This window comes from Vitis riparia, unplaced genomic scaffold (assembly GCF_004353265.1).
Source record: "Vitis riparia cultivar Riparia Gloire de Montpellier isolate 1030 unplaced genomic scaffold, EGFV_Vit.rip_1.0 scaffold478_pilon_pilon, whole genome shotgun sequence".
Taxonomy (NCBI): domain Eukaryota; kingdom Viridiplantae; phylum Streptophyta; class Magnoliopsida; order Vitales; family Vitaceae; genus Vitis; species Vitis riparia.
This window is the reverse complement of record NW_023269688.1, coordinates 116,756-144,419: the sequence shown is the minus strand read 5'-3', so window position 1 is coordinate 144,419 and position 27,664 is coordinate 116,756. Positions and strand designations below refer to the sequence as shown.

Sequence of the window (27,664 nt, the reverse complement as noted above, 5' to 3'; positions counted from 1 at the left end):
AAGCCAAATCTCAATGATTTAATTAAAGATATTCCTGAAAACCTCCTGTTTACATTTATGCTGTTCCTACCTTGCATTACATAATTCTTGATTGGATATGATTTGCAGATGAAGTGGTGAGTAACCACGACACTCCAGTTTCTTGCAGACCCCTGAACAATTGCAAAATGAGAATGTTCCCCTGCATCTTATTCCTCACAAGGCAATGCCCTTTCAGTTTGTGCGCTGAATTCTTTCAATAATTAAGCTTTGTGCCTTAATGACTGGATTTTCTTTCACAGACCTTCTCCGGCAACCGGCCATCTCTGAGCCCTCTACTTCCATCACTGGATGCTTATAATATTTAACAAATTCGGGATTTTTTCACTCCTTTTTCATCCTTTACCGAACCATCTTGTTCATGCGGATAAATTAGTAGAAGTGTTGATGGAGTTTGAATTATTCCATGATGGTCAGAAACTGCTAGAATCTGTCAAGGTTAGATTACCATTAAATTATTTTCACTTGGGAGCATATGCATCAAGGCTAACAACAAAGGTAAGGTTATGTTTGGCTCAGGAAAAGTAACAAGAAAAGAAAAAAAATATTAAAGAAAATAATTTTCTTATATTTAATTGTCTTGTGAAAAATACCAAATAAAATCAAACATGTCTTCTACTGAAGATCTTTACCCTTTTACTGATGATCCTTTGTCTGTATAGAAGATGCACTGCACATTTTTTCACCTTGGCAGGTCTACCATGAATATACCCCTGAAATGAAGCACTCGAGGACGAAGAATTCCCTAAGAAATGATCCCTTGCAAGAGCACCCTTAGGATACTTGATCTGATACATCACCATCATTGTAGCATGTACACCTTGATTTTAATGGGAGCTCAGTCAGAAATCCATGAAAGTTCAACACACATTTGAAAGTACAAGGATATTCATCCCCATCTCCATCCTTGGATTCATTATCAAGTGGAGAATAAGCAGACCATAAAGCAAATCCCAAGAAGTTGTGATCATGATACCAATTCCAAGGAAGCTTCAGTGTTACGTGAGATCCCTCATGGAATGTCCCCTCTGGGATTCCACTACTTCCAGGAATTACAATATTCACTCCATGATAGACAAATCCTTGCAGAAATAGACTAGGCGAAGCCATCCTGCATTCTAACTCCTGCACAAAAGTACCATGTGACTCTTTTCCTTACCTAAAAGATGTTTAAGTCAAAATCATACCTGAATTTCTGATTTGAAGCATTTGAATAGAGAAGACCAGAGTGGACTCTGTGGACTTGATAAACTTTCCAGCCGAATGCATCCATGGGCATCCAAAACTCGCAAACTTGATGGAAGCTCTGGAATTTGTTGAAGCATCTCACAGTGGCTTAAGTCAAGGATTTTCAGCTTAGAAAGCTGACTGATCCCAGAAGGTATGCTACTAAAATGATTCCCCTTCAGATATAATGTTTGCAGTGATGATAGGTAGCAAATTTCACTGGGGATTCCTCCTTCAGCTAGATTGCAGTAGCTTAGATCTACTTCTTCCAATGAGTACAGGGTGGAAATGTCACTCGGAATTGCTCCTTGCACTAAATTTGACCGATCTAGATTTAATATTCTTAAGAAGCATAGGTCTAACAAAGAAGGCAATTGACAACTCATTGAATCTAAACGTGCAGCATAAAGCAGCTGTAGATGTGTAAGGCTCCCCAAGTTCTCTGGCAGTTTGTTGAGTTTTGAACAACCAGAGACAATGAGAGTTTTGAGAGATCTCAAGTTACAAATGTTGTCTGGAATATTCACAAGGTTTTTGCAGTTTTCCAGATTCAAATATTGAAGCCCTTGTAGATGTTGAATTGATGATGGCAGTTCTTTTAAAGAGGTTCCATCCAAACAAAGCTCTCTTAAATTTCTCATATCTTCCATAATTTCTGGAAAATTTTGCAGTTTTGAACAGCCAGAGCAAGAAAGAGTTGTAAGGGATTTCAACTTATAAATATCAATTGGAAGACTCTCAAGACTTTTGCAGTTCCGCAAACATAAGCTATCAATTCCGGAGAGGCACTCACTAATGGATACTTCATTGATAGCAGATCCCCCTAAACATAGGTTCTCTTGAAGCTCCTCATTCTTTTGACAATTTGAGCAGGTAACAGATACATTCGCAACAAATTCAAAAAGCTTTTTTTTCTGTTCATATATAAGTGTGACCCCACACTTTATGACTTCAAAGGATCCAGTGCCATAGCCGACAAATAAAGCTGTAAACTGCCTCCACTTATTGGAGCGATACTTCTCCTGAATAGCAATTTGAGGATAATAGGTCATCCACACTTGATCACTTGATTCACCACCACAATAGCATTTACAAACAGAATAAAAGGAGAGATAATCCCTGAACCCGAATTGATCACCACACAAACTCAAATGACATCCTAATCCATAAGACACTACAGGTGCATCCCCAAGTGTGTCGTTAAGTGGAACATAAACGGCACATAAAGCAAATCCCAAAAAGTCATTGTCCTCGTACCAATTCATAGGAAGCTCAATTCTTATCTCATTTCCTGCATTCTGATACCTTATCCAATCTGGCATTCCACAAATTACAATACTAATTCCTTTGCCAAAAAAGCCAGATTGACCAAATTGTATGTCATGCCAACCACCCCTACACTCCATATCCTGCACAGAAAAAAGGTAGCATGTAAATCCCGTGCCTACATAAAAGGGTTGTTGTGCCATGAAAACCATACCTGAATTTCTGATTTGAAGCAATTGATTAGGGAACCCCATAGCCATATCTGCCACGATAATGATTCGAAGCAATCATGGGCATCTAAAAATCGTACACTTGATGGAAGCTCTAGACTTCCTTGAAGCTGCTTGCAGTGACTCAACCCAACAAATTTCAGCTTAGAAAGATGGCTGATGCTAGTAGGCAAGTAAGGGATATTAGTTCCACTGAGATCTAATGCTTGCAATGATGATAGATGATAAATATCATTGGGGATTCCTCCTACCATTAGAGAGCAGTTACTTAGATCTAATTCTTTCAACGATGATAGACAAAAAATATGGTCCAGGACCCTTGTTTCCATTACATTGCAATCACTTAGACTTAGTTCCTCCAATAAGGATAAGAACTTATCGTTGCGGATTACTCTTGGAGTTATATAGGAGCCATTTAGATGTAATACTCTTAAGGAGGATAAACCTGACAAATTAGGCAATTCACAATTAAGCCAACCTAAATAAATCTCCTCTAAGCATTGCAGGCTCTCTAGGTTCTCCATCAACTTGTGGAGTTTTGAACATGCATTGACATTGAGAAACTTAAGAAATCTCAAATTACAAATGCTCTCAGGAAGAATCACAAGGTTTTTGCAATGTGCTAAATTCAAATATTCAAGCCCTTCCAAATGTTCAATTGATGATGGTAGCTTCTCTATTGCTGTTCCATATAAATCAAGCTTTTTGAGATTTTTCATTGTGTACTTGATCTCTGGAAAATGCTCTAGTTTTGAACAACCATGGCAAGAGAAAATCTGAAGGTGTTGCAACTTATCAATGTCCATTGGAAGACTCTCAAGGCTTATGCACCCTACCCAATTCAAGGAGGAAAAAAAGCTAGTTAATAAGTAGCTAGTATTATAATTGATTAATAAATCTTAAGTAAATGTACAACCTTCAAGGGTTAGTATCTCCAAATTTGGCATCATTGAGAAGGTTGGGAACTCCATGAGATGTTGTGAATGATTAAGATTGATGACCTTTAACTTTTTAAGAAGCTGTAAGTAAAGAATATTATTTTAATAAATAAATTTCTATAAACTTTAAAGGCAATCCAAAGAAAAAAACATGCAATTAAATAATTAATAATACCTTATTTCCTTCCCAAAGTTGTTTTATATTGCTACACCGCAAGTTGAGCTCAATGAGATTCTTCGGATAAAAATTTGGTGGCAAGCATTTTAAAGAATACTCATCCCAATGGAGATACCTTAACTCAAAAAAAGGCAATTTTAAGTCTTCAGGAAGGGATACTTGAGGAAAATTTAGACCTCGATCACTTTCCATAATCTGATCACATTTAGCATCTTGATGAACTTTGAGCAATCTAAGTCTATTCATCTTTATGAAGGTTTCAGCTGTGAATTGAATTTCTTCTTCTGCAGACATGTCTATGGATAATCCTTCAATCACCTCTGTCCCCTAAAAAATAAGAGCTAAGAATAAGCAAATAATAAAGCTTATCAAACCTCACCAAAATTATATAATGGTTTCTTAGAGAAAAAAGAGGTAACATAATATAGTTCAAGCATGTAGTTCTTACCGCATTTCTAGCTAATACACTAGAGACGTCATCAAGATTCCATAACCTGCTCTGTTTCCCAAGCTCGTTTTGACACTTTTCACGAACAATTTCCCATCCCATTTTCTGTATTAAGTCATGCATATATATCCGGTTGTCTATAAGAGTCATAAGACATCTTTCACACAGAGTACTTATTTCACCTTCAGCATCATCCAATATTCTTGAAACAAAATCTCTCTCTTTTCCTTTAAAAAAACAAGCAATGTCAAGGAATATTTCCCTTTCTACACGACTTAATCCATCAAAACTTATTCTAAGCACATTATAAATAACCCTATTAGGTTCTTTTTCCAATTTACGCAATTCGCTTTCCCATTCACGTATTCCTCTCTTGCTAGATAAGGTAGAACCCAAAACTGCAAGTGCTAGGGGAAGGCCTTGGGCATACTTTACTGCCTTATCACAAAGATTTTTGTAACTTTCTCTTGGAACATTTGGTTTAAAGGCATATGAACTGAAAAGCTTGATGGCATCTTCATCATTTAACTGTCTAGGCTCATATGACTTATTTTCTCCATCTGTAACTATCAAATCTTTATGCCTAGTAGTTATGATGATTCTACTTCCTGAACCAAACCATTCACACTCTCCAACTAAGTAGTCTAATTGCCTTTGCCCATCCACATCATCAAGAACAACAAGAACTCTTTTCCACTGAAGGTTGTCCCTTATCTCATGGGTTGCTTCATGAATGCTACTATTTTTTTTTTTATATGTTCCTGTGAAGGTATCATTAAGAAGTTGATTTTGTAATCTCAGTAGACCAGCATTATCTTTTGACTTCTCTCGAACATCTGCAAGAAAGCTACTGCCCTCAAATTTACATGAAATTTCATTGTAAATTGCTTTGGCAATGGTAGTCTTGCCAATTCCACCAATTCCATAAATTCCAATTATACGAACATCATTCAACTCAATATTTATTAATGCTTTGAGTTGTTCCAAATGATAATCCATTCCAACAATGTTCTTGCCAACATATAAATGCGTAGGTCCCAATTTTCCCAATTTTTGAAGGATTTTCTCAACAATTTGTCCAATAACCTCTGACTCATACCTGTCAATTATAATGTATAATAAAACTCATTATTCCAAAATTAGATAGTTATGTTCACTAAAAATTTTAATCTTAATAACAGAAAACTAGCATTCCTTAGAAAGAAAATGAATGAATATACTTTCACCATGGAAAGAAAAGAGTTTAAAAAAAAAAGTAAATATAGCTAATAAAACTATTTTAAAATTTTGATGGAAAGAGCCCTATTACTAGATCTTATTTGATATAATGTTGATGAATGACTAATGACAAAATATCTTAATTATTCTAGAATGGTATAATATGAAAATATAATTATTCCAATGGGTTTGATAGCGAATTCATTATATTTAGGGATAATTAGCGATTGGAGTTGGGCTAAAGCCTTATTTGTTTAAGACTTAAGATATTTTTATAGTTTATAAAATTTTTAAGACAATTTTAGTTTTAAAGGAAGAAGCGATTTTTTTGTTTTTTACTTTTATGGAAAAGGTTTATCTTCTCTTTTCCTTTTTTTGACCTTTAACCTTTTTATGCAATTTCACCCAATTCCCACTCAAAATAAAACCAAATTCATTTTTTAAAATGATTTTCAATTTTTGTCTTTAAAATAAATCAAAGTACCCCAATTTATGCAATGTAAATTATAAGTAAATTTACAAATTAGAAAAATTGTCATAAGAAAAACTCGAATATGATAAAGACAATCCCTTTTTTTTGTCCATCTTTTTTTCTCTTATTTCTTAAAATAAATTAGATTTAAAATTTTCTTATGACTTCTTACTAAAAAATAAAATCAATAGTTTGAATTCACTTAATTTGAATAAGACATGGATTTAAAATAAGTCCATCAAAATTCCAAAATCAAAACTAAGATTCAACTACATGCAACCACTATTTTTGCCACATAATATTTATCCAATTCTCAATTAAATTAAACTTCATATATTTTTAAAGATTTGTCATTCAAAAATGAAAACAACATTGAAATCATAAAGTTTGAATTAGAATGAATGTACTATAGTTTTTCAAAATTCAACATCTTATAATACCACAAACATTAAATAAATTAATTATCATTAATTCCAATGAAATTTCTCTAGTTAGAATTTCAAAACATAATTCACACTCCTCTGCTTACTACTAGTATGAACAATTTCAATCAATTTTAAAAAATAAAAAGTTTTTTTTCCCAAATTGACAATCCAAAAATAATAAATTAATCTCACCAAATGAATACATATTTCAATCACAAATTTATAAATTTAGAGATGCACCACATAAAAACTAGTGAACAATCAATGAAAGTTAACCTGAAAAGTTTCAAATTAACATTTTCGTAGCAACCAAATATAATTTAAAACCATAACTACAACCCAATTACCAATGTCCTAATAGCTATATAATTAATCATTATAAATTTTTTGTTACTATAATAAATTTTACCTATTTTTTAATTACTTAAAATATTTTTAATTATAGGAAATAATAAGAAAGATAATAATTAATCTCATTATTAAAATATTTAACATATAAAAATAAATAGATTTAATACTTAATAGTATTAAGAAAATAATAAATAAAAAAAAACAATTCAACACAAAATCCAGACATTAATAGAAACAAATAAATGATAATAAACTCTAACCAGTTTAAGTCAAACTTAGGTCTATTCAATTTTAAGATTAAAGAGGAATGCTATCTAAGTCCTATTAATGGATCAATAACAAACAATAAATATAATGTTATCTATGTTTATGAGTCTATTTTCAAAGAAATACACAAAAATATATATATATATATTATTGGTGGAAATGTTCTAGCATAGTATCTCTTAACAAGCATGATGCTATATTAATGTATGCCCTTATTTCTTATTTGTTTGAAAAATATTTTATATTTATTGGATATAAAAAAGTGCTAGTGTCAGCCTATTTTGATAACTATCGGGAACAAACTCTCAAATCATTTTTTTTTTTTTTTTATCAGTAAGTGATATATGTATTGAAAAAGAGACGCTAAAGAAGCGACTCAAATAGTTACAATATAGAAAAAAATGACTCACCCCCTTACAAAAGAACCCACCCCTCTATGAAAGCATAAAAAACCCTCTTCCTTAATACATGCACACCCAATCTATAAAATCTAATAAGGTCGAAGGACCATCTTTTATCCACACTTTGGTTTCCGACCATAGCAAATACACAAAGGAAATTTTCAGCTTTTGTATAGATAGCACCCCGTCCTCAAAAGCAATTGAATTTCTAGCCTTCCAAATGACCCAAAACAAGCATAACGGTCCCAAAAACCACGTCACCTTCCTCTTCTTGCCCATAAGAGAACCTCTCCAACCTATTAGAGTTTCCTTAACCGAACGCGGAAAAACCCAAGAGACTCCAAAAAAAGAGAAGAGCAAGGTCCACACCTCCCTTGTACTATCACAATAAAGGAGGAGGTGGTCAATCGACTCCTCGCACTTTTGGCAAAGAAAGCACCTATTTGCCAAAGCCCAACCCCTCTTTTGCAAACGGTCCAAAGTTAGGACTCTACCCCACGACGCCTCCCACGCAAAGAAGCTTATCTTGGGTTGAGCATAAGACATCCAAATAATCTTTGAAGGAAACCAAGCTGACGACACCGGCTGCATTGTCCTATACAAGGACTTTACCGAAAAAACCCCATCCTTTGATTCCACCCATCTCACCCTGTCCTCCTCATCCACCCTCACCATCTTTCCTTCCAAACACCTAAGTAACCTTCCCACTTCTTCCAATTCCCAATCATTAAACGGCCTATTGAAAGTAGGAGTCCAACTTCCCCTCCTATCCCCTCGGCTGTCCACACTTCATTTACGCATGCCTCTTTTGACGTTGCTATGGAAATAAAGAAGGGAAAGCCTCACTTAAAGGGCTGGTACCACACCACTTATCTTTCCAAAACCTCACATTCTTACCATCCCCCACCTCATAGCCAAAGAAAGGGTTTACAAATTGTCCCACCTTATTTATAGCTTTCCACAAACCAACCTCATAAGCCTCCCTAATCTCACAAGATCTCCATCCTCCTTTCTCCTCCCATACTTCCTTCTAATCACCTGATTCCATAAGGCCGTTTTCTCGTTAGCAAAACGCCATGCCCACTTCCCCAGGAGAGCCTTATTGAACAACCCAAGACTCTTACCCCCAACCCTCCTTTACCTTTATCATCACACACAATCGACCACCTTACTAAGTGAGGTTTCTGCTCAAGAGCGCCTCCTCCCCACAGAAAATCTCTTTGTATCTTTTCCAGTCTTATCCTAACCGCCCTTGGAATTTGGAAGATGGACATGAAATAGATTGGCAAGTTGGACAAAGTACTCCGAATTAAGGTAATCCTTCCTCCTTTTGAAATGTATTGTCGCTTCCACATAGTCAATCTCCTTTTGAATCTTTCCTCTATTCCATCCCAAACACCACTAGATTTAAAAGGAGCACCTAAAGGCATTCCTAGGTAGGTGGATGGTAAGTTTCCCACCTTATAACCAAATTCATCAGCTAACTCTCCCACATTCTCAACTCTACCAACTGGAATCAATTCACTCTTTTCCATATTCACTTTTAACCCTGACAAAGCCTCAAACCACATTAGCAGCCAACATAGGTGTGTCAACTGATCCTCTTTAGCTTCACAAAAGACCAACGTGTCATCAGCAAACAACAAATGTGTAATTTGGACCCCTTCGCCCCTTCTTCCCCGAACCAAACAAGGAGTCAAAAAACCACCATCGACTGCTCTTTTCATCAAACAACTGAAAGCCTCCATCACTATTACGAATAAATAAGGCGAGAGGGGGTCTCCTTGCCTTATGCCCCTCGAGCTCTGGAAAAAACCCGTTGAACTGCCATTCACCAGAACTAAAAATCTGACAGTGGATAAGCACCATTTTATCCAATTACACCACCTACCTCCAAATCCCATTTTCCCCATTACCGCTATCAAAAATTTCCAATCCACATGGTCATAAGCTTTCTCTATATCTAATTTGCACATTATTGCCCCTCTATTATTTTTCAGGATGGAATCTATTGCCTCATTAGCGATCAAAACTGCGTCCATAATCTGCCGCCCCTCCACAAAAGCATTTTGAGATAAAGATATCACTTTAGCTAACACTCCTTTTAACCTGTTAGCCAACACCTTAGCTAACCATTTGTAAAGCCCTCCCACCAAACTTATTGGCCTAAAGTCCTTTAAGTCCTCAGCCCCCCCTTTCTTGGGAATCAAAACTAAGAAGGTTGCATTCATGCTTCTGACAAATCTCCCCGTCTCATGAAACTGTCTGAACAAATTCAAGACCTCCACCTTCACAAAATCCCAAGCAAACTGCCAAAAGGCCATTGAGAAGTCGTCCGGTCATGGTGCTTTCTCACTACAACAGCCTTTCAGCGCTTCAAAGACCTCCTCCTCTGAAAATGGCTGCTCCAGCCTCTCTACCTCCCTCTCTTCCAGCCTCTCAAAGTTTAGCCCTTCAATACTAGGCTTCCAATCACCGGGTCTGTCAACAGTTCTTGGAAATTTCTGCCAACCTCCTCTTTGATTTCACTCTCCTCAGTAAAACACCTCTCATTCACCTTTATTCTATTCAGTTGCTTCCTCCTTCTATGAGCATTTGCCATTTTATGAAAAAACTTGGTGTTTCTGTCCCCCTTTTTTAGCCAAATTTCCCTAGACTTTTGCCTCCATGATACTTCTTTCAATAGAGCCCACTTCTTATATAACTCCCTTGCCTCCTTCCTAACTTCTTCTTCTTCTATTGACAGAGAACGAACCATTTCTTCCTTGTCCCAATACTCTATTAAGTTCCATGCTTTATGTTTCTCTAAATCAATCTGTCCAAAAACCTCTTTATTCCAACTTCTTAACAGCGGTTTTAAGGCCTTCAGTTTTTCAGTCAATATGAAACTAGCCGATCCATTCACTTGAATCCCCTCCCACCACCGTCTCATTACCTCTTTAAAGCCCTCACTTTTCAGCCACATGTTCTCAAATCTAAAAGGCGTGGGTCCTCTCCTCATTCCTTCCCCATCCAGAAGAATCGGGGCATGGTCAGAGATAGGCCTAGCCAAGACAGTTTGGATGGCCCCTTGAAAATGAGTTTCCCAATCCTCAGAAATGAAAAATCGATCAATTCTTGATTTTGATCTATTATTGAGACCACCACACCACGCAGCGGCAAATCCCTTAATTCTAACTCCTCAACCACCTCTGAAAATCTCCTCATTGCCTGGGTTAAACGGCCTCCTCTACTCCTCTCAGATGGGTATCTAATCATATTGAAGTCTCCTGCAATGCACCACGGCTCATTCCATAACCCTTTTATTGCCCCCAGCTCACTCCAAAAAAAATCCTCTCTCTCCGCTTTTGCTGTGGGCCCATAAACTCCTGTGAAACACCAACAGAACCCATCCTCACAGCTCTTAAAACGACAAGAGACTGTAAATTTGCCCACCTCCATCTCCTCTAATTGCAATACCCTGTTATCCCAAAACACCAACACCCCCCCAGCCGTCCCCCTGGAATTTAAAGACCCCCATTCCAAACATCTTCCAACCCCGAGGCTTTTGACCAACCCATTTGACATCTCCTAGATTTTTGTTTCCTGAATACACACTAGGTCAACCTTCTGCGATTTAATCACATCCTTTATCACCCTTCTCTTTTCCTTGTCGTTTGCCCCCCTTACATTCCACGACAGAATCCTTAGCTTCATCTACCAGACTCTTGATGGCCCCGATCCTCTACAATTCCTCCATAATTCACCGACCACTCAAGTTTCTTTAATTCACGATCAAATCTCGAAAGTCCCTTACATTTCCTCTTTTTTCCTGTAACCCTCTCAAAACAATCCCTTCTTTCCCTAATTTTATTGAGGAGTTGCAATATCTCCCTTTCAAAGCCTTCCGAAGGCATTCCCAAACACTGACAAAATCTTGCCAGACAACTATACCTCCAACTCTCCTCTTCTTCTCCTTCTTTCTCAACCCCTTCGCCTCTCCCCTCTTCCAACATAAAAGAAACCCCCACTCTCATCTAATCGTCCCTTACTTCCGCCGGACACACTCTCAACGGAGTAAAGTTTAACTTCCTGTAGACCCTCAATTTTGTTCCTTTAGCACATGTCTTTAAAATTCGTTTTCAATGCTTCACAATAGTTCCTTGGTGGCCCATGGCTACTCATACCACTTACCTTTTTTTCTGAGTCACCTTGGAGACTTTGGTTGAGGGATTATTTGATCCCTTATTATGGCCCTTGGCAGCCCTAACTTAGACTTAGGCTTTTCTTGTTTTTTTAGGATAGCTTTTAGGGTAGTCTACTTAGGCCCACTTAGGCACCTTAGTGTCACAAGCTTACTCAAATGAGCCTCCCCATGGCCTTATATAGAGCCAGGAAGCTTCTGGAGACTCCTAGAAGTGGGAAGAGTGTGGAAGGTTCTAGAGAAGCCTGGAGGAATCCACACAATTCTACACCATGGTGGAAGGCACGAGAGGAGTCCGGGGCTTTCTAGAGAAATCTAGAAGACTCTTGTACATACTTGTATATAGGCTTGTAACTAGAATGGTGTAGGACATTCTAGAATAGTCTTGAGTTGTAAGGAACCCTCCAAGGTTCCAGAGAGTTCCATTGATGCCTATAAATAGGTGAGGGCCTCATTTGGCCAAGGCACCAAGCAAGTGAGCATCCAAGCACTTGTAAAGGCTTTCTTGAGTTAATAGAGCTTCCATTCTTTAAGGAGTTGCCTACCAAGCTTCTTAAGCTTTTGAGTCGCGAGTGTCTTAGCCTAGCAAGCTAAGCATTGGGGAGAAGGCTGACTTAGCAAGATCAAGGGTCTTGGCTTGTCTAAGTGCCGCACGAGCTTAGTGAACGACTAAGTCCGTGACATTAGGCCCACTTAGATTTTTTTTTTTTTTTTTTTTTTTTTAGCGTGACTTGTATGACTTGCATGGCCCGCATGGGATTGACTGTTTTATTTCATTTCATTTTATTATGTTTTACTTTATTTATTTTTATTTTATTTTAATCTTTGATAGGTTGTAAGATTGCTAACCTTTTTTATTTATTTATTTTTTATTTTTATTCTCTCTATTTTCGTTTTTTTTATTGTTGGCAAGAGAATGGGGGCTACTATTCAAATCTCACTAAGGTATGTGCACTCAAAAGGTAAGAAAAATATTTTGTGAGGGAAAAAGGAATTAATGTGGTTACATACATATGGAAATAAGAGATCCTAAAGGAGCATTCTGANAAATATGAATGAATTGAGAAGTTAAAAAGTGAGTTTTATAGATAGTATATCTTAGGGAAAATAATCTCCAAATCATGTATTAGAATAGTAACTTAAGTATGCTTCTAAGATTATCTTTCAACTAGTTGAAAGTGAGTTACCCCTATGCAAAATAAAGACATGTGGATATTGTTTTATTTTTATTTTTATTTTTTAAAATTTAGGTTTAATATTCTAGAAAAAAGTTCAAAAACATAAAATATAAAAAATGAGATTCATGATATGAAAATTATAAATATAAAAATATTATGAATATTATATATTTGAAATCAATATTTTTTAAAGTATTAGTATTTATTTATTTTTAGATTATTAATTATTATAGATGAATATATTTTTATATTAAAAAATAATTTATTTTAATGTTAGTTACGCATGATGTTAAAATAAAATTTTAATAAAGAAAATGAAAAAATAATGAATAAATGAATTGTAATTTTAAAAAATAAATTTTGCTTTTTTAATTAAGTTGATTTTCAAATATAAGGAAAAACATGAGAATTATTTTCAAAAAAGAAAATCAAAATTTAAAAATAATTTTAGACCGAACACCTAAAGAAAAGTGGAATGGGGAAGGGTTGACTTCTTGAAAGGACAAAAATAGGAAAGGGAGAAGGGCACCAAACTTTAACTCATTGAAGGAACATTTCTTTTATAATTTTGCTTTTTTTAGTTGAAAGGTTACATTTATAGCTTAATAGTAGTCTTCGAAGCATGCATAAATTACTATTTTAATGCTAATTTGGGAATTATTTTTCCCAAAATGTACTATTCATGAAACCACTTCTTTAGGTTCACAATTTATTCATATTTTTTAAATGGTGCACTTTTACATGATTCCCCCGAAAAATTTCTTTAAGTAAACCAATCAAGGTTGTGGTCTTTTGGTCATTAATGTCGAGAACCGAATAATCATAGGTTAATTTATGTCTTTTTTGTTTTTTAACTATACCCTAATTTAAAAAAATAAAGAAAAGAAAGGAAAATATCACAAGGAAAATGATATAGGAATATAGGAGTTGCTGCTCCGTAGTTGTCATTCATGCACTAAATATATAAAACCTATCTCTCTATCTATCTATATCAATCAAGTAATCAATGAAATTAGAGGAGTTGCTCTCTTTAATTTGTTGAGTTCACTAACACACTATGGAGAGCTCAGGAGTTAGGAAAGGTGCACGGAGCCATGAAGAAGATGTTCTCCTAAGGAACTGCATTGAGAAATATGGAGAAGGAAAGTGGCATCTGGTTCCTCTCCGTGCAGGTACTATGAGAGAGAAAGGCAGTATTAAGTTGTAGATTTTTTTTTTTTTTTTTTTTATCCTTCGGTTTTCTTAAAAGAATTTCTTTTGCCTGAGTTTGCAGGGTTGAATAGATGCCGAAAAAGCTGCAGATTGAGATAGCTCAATTATTTGAAGCCGGATATTAAGAGATGAGAGTTTGCATTAGACGAGGTTGATCTCATGATTAGGCTTCACAATTTGTTGGGGAACAGGCAAGTCCATAATAGCTCAAGTACTAGCTTGATAACCATATTGGTGACATGATATTATTATATCAATTCTGAAGCTATATTCCAAATTAGAAAAGCCTCCATGTGGTGCTTGTACTTGGTAGTTGATCTGTTGCATGCTGTGCTTGTATAGATGGTCCTTGATCGCGGGCAGACTTCCAGGGAGGACTGCTAATGATGTCAAGAATTACTGGCATACTCACCGCTTTAAAAAGATGGTTCACTTCCCGGACGAAGGGAGAGATAAACCCCAAACACATTCTAAAACCAAAGTTCTAAACCCTCGGCCCTACAAGTTATCCAAATCATCGCCAAGGTTTGAACTAAAAACTACAGCTACGGATGCTTTTGACACGCAAGTTAGTACTGTTGACATTTAACACGGAAATTAACACACAATATTCCAGATCATTGAATTCAAACTCATCTCTGAAAAATAAAATAATAAAAATATTAATTAAAATAGATTACATACCGTTTGAAGAACACGCAGCCATGAGAGATTTCCCTTCAGTTTATAGATCTTAAATCCTTGATCTCTTCTTCTCCTTATATATCAAACTTTAATACACAGAATTGTTTTCTGTAATTGATGGAAGAGAGCACTCACCGCACATGAAGGGATTTCTGTATATATATCTTATTGATAGGAGAAGAGGGCCAAGAATACACGTTCAAAAACCGTTCTGAACGTGTTATTTGAATAACTGTTTTTTATTCCAAATAAAAATATTATTATTATTATAATTTACCCACTCCATCAAAGGGTAAATATCTTTATAATAGTTTAAATATTTTGGGTATTCTTTTAATTGGCTAAATACTAGGTTAGTGGGCCACCCACTTAATTTTAATGTGGAAATAACATTCTCCTACTTGGCCCACTAAACCGATTATGAAAACTATAATATATTTAGTTTTTATATATAAAATATATACTAGAAAATAAATTTGACACGTGATCACGATTTCAATAAACTTAGCCAATACGTCCAAAATCATATACCATAATACTGAATCAGTTTAGATCATAAATACGAGTCATGACGGTCACATAACCATAATGTCATGTTTCCTTCCATGCACCACACATCAATAACCCTTACTAACCCAGTCCTTAATGCCAAACAACCCCTGTAATTTGTCTTGTCAAGACAATTCTTGTTTATCAAACAATAAAACGTGCACCCATAATTGAAAACAAGAATAAACAGAAACAATTTTAATGCGCAAATTGTCAATTACATAACCACCATTCATTATCATACATATTATGGATTACTCAAAAGGCCCATCCTCATAACATGTTCCAAATATGCCTTTGGAGGTAATCCTTTAGTTAATGGATCAACAACCATAAGTGTGGTCCTAATATTTTCAATTGACACTTGTTGTTTCTGGACTCTTTCTTTAACAACTAAATACTTTAAATCCATGTGTTTCGATCCACTAGAAAATTTGCCATTCTTAGAGAAGAAAACAGTTGCGGTGTTATCGCAATATATTCTTAAAGGTTTAGCAATAGAGTTGACAACACCAAGCCCTGAGATAAAATTTAGCAACCATAAAGCATGACTTGAAGCTTCAAAACAAGCAACAAACTCGGCCTCCATTGTGGATGAAGCAGTAATTGATTGTTTTTCACTCTTCCATGAGATTGCCCCATTTGCTAGCATAAAGACAAATCTTGAAGTTGACTCTAAGCTATCGAGACAACCACCATAATCAGAATTCGAGTAACCGACAACCTCTAATTGTTCTGATCTTTTATATGTGAGCATATAATCCTTTGTCCCTTGTAAGTACCTCATCACCTTCTTTGCAGCTTTCCAGTGTTCAAATCCTGGATCACTTTGGTATCTTCCTAACATGCCTACATGTAGACCCTCAATTTTGTCCCTTTAACACATGTCTTTAAGTTCATTTTCAGTGCTCCACAGTAGTTTCTTGGTGGCCCAGTACTACTCACCACTTACCTTTTTCTGAGTCACCTTGGAGACTTTGGTTGAGGGATTATTTGATCCCTTATTATGGCCCTTGGCAGCCCTAACTTAGACTTAGGCTTTTCTTGTTTTTTTAGGATAGCTTTTAGGGTAGTCTACTTAGGCCCACTTAGGCACCTTAGGCCCACTTAGATTTTTTTTTTAGTGTGACTTGTATGACTTGCATGGCCCGCATGGGATTGACTGTTTTATTTCATTTCATTTTATTATGTTTTACTTTATTTATTTTTATTTTATTTTAATCTTGGATAGGTTGTAAGATTGCTAACCTTTTTTTTTTATTTTTTATTTTTATTCTCTCTATTTTCGTTTTTTTTATTGTTTGGCAAGGGAATGGGGGCTACTATTCAAATCTCACTAAGGTATGTGCACTCAAAAAGGTAAGAAAAATATTTTGTGAGGGAAAAAGGAATTAATGTGGTTACATACATATGGAAATAAGAGATCCTAAAGGAGCATTCTGATTTTCGAAAAAGGAAAGGAAATAGAAGAAAGGAAAGTGGATTTTCCTTAGCATATTTGGTTTGAGAGGCTGATACAAATATAAGGAAAAAGGAGCTCTTTGGGGATTAGGGGGAGAGGAGATTCTTTTTTTTTGGGGAAAAGAGGACACCATAGAGAGGGGGTTGGACAAGGAGAGGTTTTTGGGAGAGTAGATTTTTGAGTCGAGAGAAAGGTGCAGCAGCCGGAAACCAAGCAATTAGAGAGAATATTGTGCAGGTATATTTTGGGATTTTTGCTATATCACCATCTAGTTTTAATATCCCCTGACCTGGTTTTCTAAAAATTCATTCTTGTTGTTTGGTGTGGACGCAAAGGGCCACAATTTGATTTGTTAAGACTGATTTGCTTGCATACTTATGCTATTCTAATCTTCCTTTTAATGTCTTTTAGTTCCATCTGAAAGTAATCTAAATATGAGTTTACTTTGGAATTTGATGTTGGGGGCCTTGTCCCCGTTTGTGTTCCAATCTCACTGTTGAAATACCCACCTTTCGTCTTCTTTTCTCTGGTTTTCTTTTCTTTTCTTTCTTGGTCTTTTTTTTTTTTTGTTTTGTTTTTCTGTGCTTCTGTATCTATGTTTCTTCCTTTTCTTTACCTTGGTGTTCCCGGATATGGAGACTATGACGACAGGAGTATTTTATGAAAGGTGAAAACTTTATAAAGGCTATGCAGAATGTGGGCTGTTTGTGGGGTTTTGGCACGTGGTTGCAGATTATTGAATCAAATTGGGTATTTCTTCTTCAAGACAAGAAAGTTGTTAAATCGGGCCCCGGGTGTGACTTAGTTGGATTCAGAACTTGCTTCTATTTCTGGGTTTCTCTGTTCGTGGTATTCTGGGCTGGAATCCTGGCAGGCTTTTCCTTGTCTCGACAGTGACAATACCTTCAATCAAAACTACTGTCATGGAGGAATAATATTGCAACACCATTAGTATTATCCAAGCCAACAGGATATATAGAGATGTTGAGTTTGTTTTCCGAATGTCTGTTTCGTTTGACGAGGTCCAGTTCAATACGACAACAATGATATGTATTAAGTGCGTGAATGAAAGAAAAGAGCAGATCTGTTGTCTGTGGATAACTCGAGAAAAACGAGATAAAGCTTTGTGGATGATACAAAGCTGTAGGTGAAAACTGGTGTAGAGGCTGCAGTTGATTTGACTACGTTGCTAAAGGAGATTTTCAACAAAGAAGGAAAGCCTCCAGCAGAATCCTCTGTAGACAGTGGCAGAGTCTTATAGAGGAAAATATGCTGTCATTCTTGGATTAGCAGCACTGAAAGCCATAGAAGTAGAAAATTTGAAGCTTAATGATGATGTTGGGTAGAAGTCGCAATCTTAATGATGAAGACATCACAATAAAAAGAAGAGAATCTGAAGTTTAGAATCAGGAATGGAGCTGCCATTTTGGGTAAACCCGACCCCAGGAGTGGCTACATGCAGTAGTTCAGGTTTATGAGACTTGCTCGAATTTCTGTATGACAGGAAGAGATAAGAACAGAACCTGCTGGAGAGTGTCCAGAAAAGGTTCCGCTTTCTTTGATATGCAGGAAATCAGGAAAGTCTTGATGATTGTGTAGCATCTGGCTGAAGTTCAGCTTCAGGAATGTGAAGCAAAGATATACTTACGTGATGTGTGAAGAGTACTATTTCTTGTCAAGAAGCTTGGTGTCCGCCCACTTCGAAAAGCGTTGCTTACTGAGAGTGCTGATTCGATGAATTTGAGTTTACCCGGAGCCGCTGAAACTTCTGGACCTCATGAAGCTTTAACCACCACACTTAAGCATATTCTTGAAACGTGTGCAGATAGACCTGAGATGCTCTCTGGGCTGGTGTAAAATGCGGAGGATGTAAGAGCTTCAGAGGTGATCTTTCTATGAAACTCGCGAAGGCAGAAGAAGAGAAACCCTTGGCAGGCCAAACTCAATTAAAGAGCATCAGAAGAAGACTAGAAAGAAAGGACGTCCCCAATTACAACAGCAGAAAATATGAGGGTTTATCAACATCAGCTATTGTTTTGAAGTCTGAGCTTATGTATGCTCCCATGTTGGCGAATGGGTTCGAGTTACAGCCTTCTCTGGATGCATGCTCTACTTCAGTTCATGAATTTCGGATTCCTCCTAAAGTTTTCCTTGGACTGCATTCATATTGCTCCGTTCATTTTGATTCTTTCCAAGCCGTGCTTGTTGATATAGGCTTACGTATTCCTCTGTTGAGAGCTGGTATTCATGCGCCTTCATCGAAAGTACCCAGCAATTTTCGTGCTGTTGAAGACGTTGCTGGAGGGAATCTTGACGGATCAATTCAAGTCTTTAAAGCATTATTTGCTGCCTGTGACAGACTTCTTGAAGAGCTCCAGAAACTTAGCAAAACGATTAATCAGACAATTGATTCAACTGATTTCATTTCCAAACTGAATGATACAAGGATGGTTATGTTCCATATCATTTTGCTAGAATCAAATTGTGCCAGGGAGCTTCATGGAACTACTCAAAGAAGGGCGAAGTGTTTCTGGAGACACTGAACGAGTGTTTGGATCAGATAACGAGTGCTTCATGGGACAGCCCATAATTCATGAAACTGTTCTCAATAGCTCAGTCTCAAAACATTTCTCTCATTGAATTTCTAACTCTTCCAATAACTGTCAATGGTGAGGATGATAGGTCCATTCATAGAGACAAAATTCTCAAGACCATTAGAAGATCAGATTGCTAATGGAGCTGTACCCAATTTTTTCAGAATAAGGAACTCGGTTAGAAGTTCATGGCACTTGTCAGGGATTGAAGTTATATTCAAACTACTTTCATGACTTAATTTTTCCTGATTTTCTGAAATAATGCCTATTGCTCTACATAATAACTCGGTTTATGAAAAGCTTTACTCAACATCATCCAACACAAGTACTCCATGAAATCGATCAACAATTCTACAAGTCTCCAAGGCTTCCTTTTTATCAATGCTAACGGTTTCCCCGGGATTAAAAATTCATGAACAAGGACTTTCTGGATCATCCAAATTTTCCTAGTCATATTCCTAAAGATTCTAACGAAATGGAAAAGGAGATTTTTCCCAGATCGGCTGGTATATATATCCGAAATGAGACTGCTCGATCAAGTCAGAACATGCTTGAACTTCTTTGTTAAGCGGACCAACTAAAGGATCAAAGTGCAGCATGCTCAGTTCAGATCTCAGAGAGGAAGCCATTATCTGAAATATCAGAATCAGAAATTTTTATGGTTCTATAGGTCACCTTCAGCGAAATCAGTCCTCTGCTTCTTAAATCAGTTAATTCGCTCAACTCACATACTTCTCCTGAGATAGAAGATAAGAGTCATGCATGATTGACATCCATTCCTCCTGTCCGGTCTTTACCTCATTCCTATGAAGTGTCTCAAAAAGAGTCGGGGCATAATGAATTCTTGGGGAAAAGAGCATCCGAGACTGTATGTAAGGCATTTGATGAAGTAGATGGAATAGAACTCGCATGGGGTCAAGTGGAAATTAAGGATTTATTACAATCCTTTCAACAGCTAGAAAGACTATATTCAGAAGTTCATTTACTGATGTCACTGAAACACGATACATCATCCAGTTCTATAACACTTGGGTTGATGATATGAATAGGACTATTAACTTGATTACAGAGTCATTCAATTCCAGGAGTTTGAGACAATATCGGAAGAAGTATCAGCATATTGACTTCAAAGTTCCCAATCCGTTTCGAGTCCCACGGATGCCCAAGCCGTCTTTGAAACTCTGACAAGAAGGAGTAGCTATTCAAACCATCTCCAACAGTACACCCAGTGCTGATAGTTTCTGGTGGATAACAGGGATCATTACAAGGAAATAGGAAGGTGCTGCTGCTGTTTTTCTAAGGGAACTGAACCGAATGACACTAGCATGCTATTATTGCCCAAGAGCACCAGAAGAACAGGAACTCTTATCATCTCATCTTGGAGCAGCCTCCACGCTCTCTACAGGACTCTTAGTTGATACAAATCTGGGAACATCACCTTCTGACACTTATAGACCATCCCCTGCACCAATTCCATACAATGTGGATTTAGGACATCCTCAAACTCCACCAGCTGCTGAAGAAAGCTGTGTTAACAGAATGTCACTGCTGAACCTGTGGCATCTTCTATTTATGTGGGGCAATTTACTTGATTACTTGAGCAAGGAAATGCATCCACCATACAATCCCTTACAGACGACAAGTATTCCTGCTATGCTCTTGCAACGGGAAGAAATGGATACAGTTGATAATCCGAAGCACAAATCCAGATATCCCAAAATCCCCTGCAGCTCTAAACCAATAGATGCAGAATTGTCAAACCGGAATATCAATAACCAAGCCAATTCTGGAAAGCATTGGCGTCCTCTCCAATGCCAAGGCAGGCTATGAATTTTTGAAAAGCTTCTCGAAGTCGATTACTTTTCGAAGAGATATAGTAGAGAAATGACAGATGGAGGAGTTAATGGCTCAACATGGCATTGGAAATCATCAAAATTCTGAACAGCAGAAAGCCACGGAGGGTGCCAAAAGAGAGGCAGACGAACGAAGGAAAATGACTCTCAGCCAGATTTTATCTTCTGAAGCAAGGGAAAGGTTTGCTCGGATTGCTTTGGTGAAGCCTAAGAAAGCAAGAGAAGATTGAAGAAAATACTTTAGCCGATACCTAAAGAATGTGGAAAAAGGAATTTATACGTCTTCAGTTACAATGTTGAAGATCAGAAGCTGGAGAATGAGCAACGACATAAGAAATCCAATTATGGAATTAAGACCTTGCCACACATCATATTCCTTCTAATGTTTCTCCTTCTTCTTTTTGTGATCTTATGCATCTTAAAGCCGGATTTCAAAACCTCTTTCTATCAAAAATGAATTTGGTTTTCTCTAAGGTTCCTTAGAAGCTTTTAGGTACAAAATCCAGATTTTAACATGCAATTTGCTGCCACTTTATTTCGGGTATGCACTTTTACTGTTTTCCTTGATTTTTAACTATTTTCGTGATTTTCTCGATTTTCAACAAGCATGAATAAATTTTATGATTCCAAACAATGGAATTCATAGAACCAACTCATGCGAAATTAATTAGGGCTTTGGTGGGGGCCCGACATTCATAACACTCACTTCAATACTGTTTGCTTGATATGATGATCTTTGATTCTTCTTGATGAAATACTTGAATTCATTTTATATCTATTGTTGAGATGCTCTTGATTCCCATAGAGGAGTACTGGCTTGCTATCCAGGTACGCTCTCTTCTCATCTATTTTCTAGAACTCTATGGACTTGTATGCCATTGATGACCATAGCCATATTTGACGTGATTCTTGGATGTCTTGATATATGCCTGATTTGCTTGAATAAAATAAATGTTGTGTGCTACATTTCTACACTAACTTTTATGTTTTATGATAGCGCTTGAAGAGCGGTTCAGGTACGCACCCTAACTCTCCTTCATTGCAAATTGATTGTGTTTGGCATGCCACTCTCTAAAATCACCTAACCTATTTAGGTATCTATAATTAACTGATTAATTGCCACATTTCCCTTAATTTTGTCAGTAGAGACCTTTATAGGGCTTAGAGGGGTGCTACCTCCTAGAGGTACCTTCCCAATAAGTAACCTGATCCCCGGACCAAGACTCGGGTTTTTTCAAAGACATGCCTTTTTTTTCCAAAAATTATGGAGTCACATTTTAAGGTTTTCTTTCTTGTTTTATTTTCCCTTTAAAATAAAAATAAAATAAGTGGCGACTCCGACTTTTCTAAAATTAATTTTTCACAAATAAAAAGCGAGTCTCGCCGATCGAGTGGGGACGCACGTGAAAAATGCGGGTCCACACTTCCCTTCACTTTCCTCCTCCACAGCGTCATTACCGCACCTTTCATCCATCTCAATCACAGCCCCCTTTCCCCCAGAGAGAGTAGAAGAAGAAGAGACCCGTCCCCCCCCCCCCCCCCCCCAAAAGCACATCGTAGAGGGCTCAAGATTGGAGTACCTAGAATTTTCCTCCATCGGCCACTCGTCCGCAAGGGAAGCCCTTTGTTTCTCGCTTCTCTCCGCTGCAGACGGCATCCCACTGGGCAAGAGTTCTTCTTCGAACCAAATCTCTGAACGCGATTGTCCTAAAGAAGCCCTAGCTTCTTTTAAAATACTTCCCTTTGTGGGCCTAAAAGAAGTGCCAGCCCACAAGGCCTCAAAAGACTGTCCTTCTCTCATAACCATATTGGGCCTGCACTCCTCCCTATCCGGCCCAACCCAAAAGGAATTTAAATGGCCAGCACTGTAAGCCCGCCCTGAAACTCCACTAGACTGCCCCTCTTCCCAGCAGTCCCGCGGTCCATTGGGCTTTTTCTTCACTTTTGAAGCCCAGTCCAGCTGGTCTTGAGAGCCTTCACTGTTGGGCTTAATAACCCCTTCATTTAAGCCCACCATTCCTTTCCCTTTTCCTCCATACTTCTTCCCTACGACTGAAAAAGCTGCAGCTGTACCAGACTTCCCATCTTCAACAGGCTTTTCTTCCCCTCCATCTTTTCTGGCTGGGTCTACCCCCACATCCTCTGCAACACGCCAACTTTCTTTCCTTTTGCTACTCCTACTCTCCGCGCGTGAGCCCACTTCCCGTTCTTCCCTTGCCTTCTCCTTCTCCCCCCCTATCATCTTCTTTATCGGCAACACCTTTGAAAACCATGGTAGCCTCTCCCACCACAGCTGTAAATCATAGCAGTAATCGTCTACCACTAAGTGCATAGTTCCCGGAAATAAATTACCCCTCTTCTTTACCAAAATTCTGGCCCACTGGATCTGAGAATAATTCTTTGTTTCTCTATCCACCTCCACAAAGCCTCCACAACAGTCCCCTACTCTCTTAAAAACTTTTTCACTCCAACAACGAAGCGGGAGTCCCACCACTCTTACCCAGACATTTTCAACTAGGCTTCCTACCTTTGAGCATCCTGCCTCCACGCTCCATCTCTCTAAATGCAACACTTTGTCATTAAATCTTCGTGTCCCCCTCTTTAGTGTTCTCTCTGCCTCATTTTCATCTTCGAATTCCAGCAACATGAAGGGACCTCCCATACTCTTCACCTTCAATCCGTTTCTTATATTCCAACTGTGCACCCCCCATTCTCTGACCGACTGCAACTCCGACTCCCCCACTGATCCAGCACCCCAACTTCCAACAAGGCACCGACCCAATCCTTCCTTCCTGTCACTCAACCCTCTCCCTCCAACTTGAAGCCATAAAGCTTCTCCTTCACCTTGCCTTCCAGCTTGCTCCTTAGTCACTTCCACAAAAGTCTTCTTCGTACTCTGCACCTTCTTTTCTTGGTATCTTCCATCCATTTTCTCTATTGCCTCCTCTTTCGGCTTTGATTCACCTCGATGAACTTCTTCCACCTTCATATCCTCAAATGTTACTACCCCTAAACCCCTAAGTTTCTCAGCAAACAAGGCCCATCCTCCTATCAAACCCTTTCTTTCGGGGACAACTACACAAAACCTCTTAGCCTCTACATCAATCACAGAACAGAGGATGAATCTCCCCGACCCATTTTCGCGTCTTTCCACTTTAAACTTTCTACCTTCTTCCTCCCACACTTTATCTAATCTTCCTTTCCTTTCCTCCCTACAGCATTCTTCAAGACCTTCCAAAAACTTTCTCAAACTTGTCACCCCAAATCTGATCCAGGAAGAGAAACCTCTGCTCCTTTCCACAATGGTACCTCGTATCTTCCCTCTAACTTCCTCTACTAAAACCTCAAACGTCTTCGACTCAATCGCAAACCAACACCTTCCCCCTCTCATTGCACCTTTAAGAAAAAGAAAGAAAAAAGAACAGCTAGAACATAACACCTGTTCTCATCATGGAACAATCTCAAAGAAAGGGAATTACAATGGCCAACAATAGCTTCCATTTTCAAATAATTTGGAGTTTAGGGCTAAGTAACCTCAACAAGACAAATTTGTTGCTCCATTATAAGGTGATAAAAATGCATTACTTAGATCATGAAAACTATTCCAAAGTCGCTAAGTATTTTGTTCACCAAAAAAAAATTGTTATTCTAATATATTTATAAGTCTTTTTAATAAATTTTTCTTTTGACTTATACATGCCAATTTGACTTCTAACTAATTCAGAACTAACTTTGAATTGTTTTAGCAACAATGTTATTCAAAATATGTATGCATTTGAGGTTCTTAAAGCTTTTGAAATGAGTAGAATACAAATTCTAGGCATGTGTTGTGGAGAAAATGGAAGAAAACTGAGTCAAGAATTCAAATTTTGTAGGAAATGTTTGACACCCTAAATGGAGTAAGTCAGAATTCCAATTTTGTAGGAAATGTTTGAATGCCCTAAATGGAGGGTTCAAACATTCAATTGGGTGTTCAAACATCTCCCTAGGAATGTTCAAACATTCATGTCCAAAATTAAAATGCTCCCTTCAAGCATTCAAATGCTGGTTGTAAATTTTTCATAATTTTGATTTGACTTTAATTACATTTTTAGTGGCCATTTTGTTAACTTAAAAGCTTAATTGTTTTCCAAAACTAGCCCTTGGTTTTCTCAAGTATAAAAGCGTTTATTTTGTGAAAGTTAAGTAACCTTAGAAAATATAACCATTCTTAGAGCTTGTACCTCCATCTTTCAAGTCTTTCAAGATTTTTCTTCAAAGAAACATTCGATTATAGGAAAGTTTGGAGACTTGCATCATGAAATTTTGATAAGGGCTTTGAGGGATCTACCAAGGAGCACGTGAAAGTAGTGTGTTAGGAACATGGTAAAGGAGGGTAGTTGGTCAAGTAAAATTGTCTATCATTTTATTAAAATTAATGGATTATTTAACAATTAAGAAGCCATCTAGAATTTTTACATCTAATAGGTTTTTAGGTGGTTTTCCCACGTTATATCCTATGTTTATTGTGCGATATCAAATTGTTATATCATGTCCATAAAATTTCTCAATATTTTAATATTTGAAATTAGTATTAATCAACATGTCTAAACATAATTATAAGATTAAAAAAGGGATACATCCAAATACAAACATGATATATGACATTAAATAGTAATTTATCAAAAACAAATCAAGGTTAAGTCAAGTTTGTCAAAATTGTATATAATCAAATGAAAATTGAAAACAACCAAAATAATCATTAGATGTGGTCGAAACAACTTTTTATAGAAAAATAATTTGAGCAAGAAAATTAATAAACACAATTTTAAGTTAAATTTCATTGAAAATTTTGGATAATATTATTAATTTTTTTCAATCCAAAAGGTCTATAATATCTTATTATTAAAAAAGTTTCAATAATTTCACAAAGTAATATCAAATCCTCTGTATTAAAAGGCAAGTATGGCAAGATACCTCCTACAGAAAAAGAAAGTAAACTTATATTTAAAAATATGGTAAAATTTAAGTAATTTTACGAAGATTAAAATCTTATATATGAAGAGGCAAATTGCTTGTCATCTCACAAAAAATAAATTAAATAAATAAATAAATTCTAAAATAAAAGTGAAGGGCAGCATAGTTACTGGTTTTCCACGTGCCATCCAGATATATTGGCTGCTTTCGTCAAGGCAATCCTCCACTTTTCTACCATCTCCTTCTTTTGATCTGCATCTTTTTCATGCAAGGTGAATGCATCATCAAAACTTCCGGATTGATTTCGTACATCTCTTGGAGGCACATGATAGAAAATTGGTACAACCACTGATTCTTTTCGGGTCATACACTCAATGATCTTTAGAAGTTCATTCAAACACCATCTGGAGTAGGCATAATTCTTTGAGAAAATAATAATGAAAATCCTTGATTCTTCTATAGCTCTTGAGAGATCAGCCGCAATATCTCCTCCTTTCTCAAGCTCTTCATCATCTCTAAACGTATGAATTCCACGTGTAACCAAAGTGGTATAGAGATGATCAGTGAAATTCTTACGAGTGTCACCCCCTCTAAAACTCAAGAACACATCATAACTACGAGGATTAGAAGAAGTAGAAGAGGCTCTGTGGGTGCTGGTCGAAGCCATTTTGGAGTGCTTTTACCGAAGTTACCAACGAGTTTGGGGAAAAGAAGGGAAGGGTCTTCGGATGCTCACGGCCACTAGCTCCTGGCCTCTTCATCAGGGACAAGCTGGGGGGAGGGGCAGCTGAAAAGCTTCATCTGCAAACATTATAAGAAAAAAACACACATATAAGGCCCCTTTGATAAATTTTCTTTGCGTCCTCTGTACGAAATCAAGTGGCAGGAGGTGACAAATCGAAGAGAAACTCACACATATTCTTTACCTTTTGGGAGATAAACAGCTCTGGTTCAGTGGAAGATGGTGACGGGGCTCAGGTGGCTGCCCATGAACTAGGTTTTGAGTGGAATAAGCAAACAACTAGCTGTAGTTGGATCAGTGGGTGAAAATTTCAGGGAAAGAGGTGGAGGTGAGGGAAGATCCAGGCACGAGGGTACGGAGGATAGACGGAAGGATGAAGTGATGAACTGTTGAAGATAAGGCAGGAGCGTCATCTCTGGCTATGAGCTGCCAGCAGCTGCTAGTCTTGTGGTCCCCAAACGTCCGCTCATCTTTCTCTTTTCTTGTTTCCTTTTTAGTTTTTCTTTTTTTTTTTCTGAAATAGAAAGGGTCAAATCCAAAGTACATTTTGGGCTCTCATGCGTGAGCCAGTAATCATCGTCTCAAGGATGAAGAATGGGCATGATAAGGTGAGACCTAGATGAAACAGATCATTCCAAGAAATAATAATCCTCTCCTGCATTTCATCAAACAGCTAGTGATCTCTTCTCTTCCGAGTTTATCCTCTCCTCCGAAAGCATTAATGCTCATCCTCCAAATTCACTTATAAAACTCAAAGTTACATTTATAGCTCGGAGTTGAAAAAGAGGGTC

General features: G+C 37.2%; 1 protein-coding gene and 1 pseudogene across 2 annotated transcripts; one reads left to right on the top strand and one right to left on the bottom strand.

Annotated features, from left to right (window-relative positions):
• Nucleotides 1–27,319, bottom strand: LOC117909948 (disease resistance protein RUN1-like). 2 transcript variants are annotated; one of them, XR_004650504.1, is made up of 9 exons: nt 27,058–27,319; nt 26,302–26,932; nt 4,327–5,425; nt 3,876–4,205; nt 3,679–3,781; nt 2,747–3,594; nt 1,227–2,675; nt 672–1,164; nt 1–469 (listed from the first exon to the last, which is right to left on the bottom strand). XR_004650504.1 is itself a non-coding variant. In XM_034823994.1 (8 exons), exons 2-8 carry the CDS (start codon nt 26,796–26,798, stop codon nt 814–816), a joined length of 4,677 nt encoding a protein of 1,558 aa, XP_034679885.1. In that variant the 5' UTR covers nt 26,799–26,932; nt 27,058–27,319; the 3' UTR covers nt 625–813. The 2 variants fall into 2 exon arrangements, 1 of the variants encoding a protein (XP_034679885.1); XM_034823994.1 differs by lacking the exon at nt 1–469 and having other exon boundaries at nt 625–1,164.
• Nucleotides 13,879–14,622, top strand: LOC117909947 (annotated as a pseudogene).
• Nucleotides 27,320–27,664: the final 345 nt, after the last annotated feature.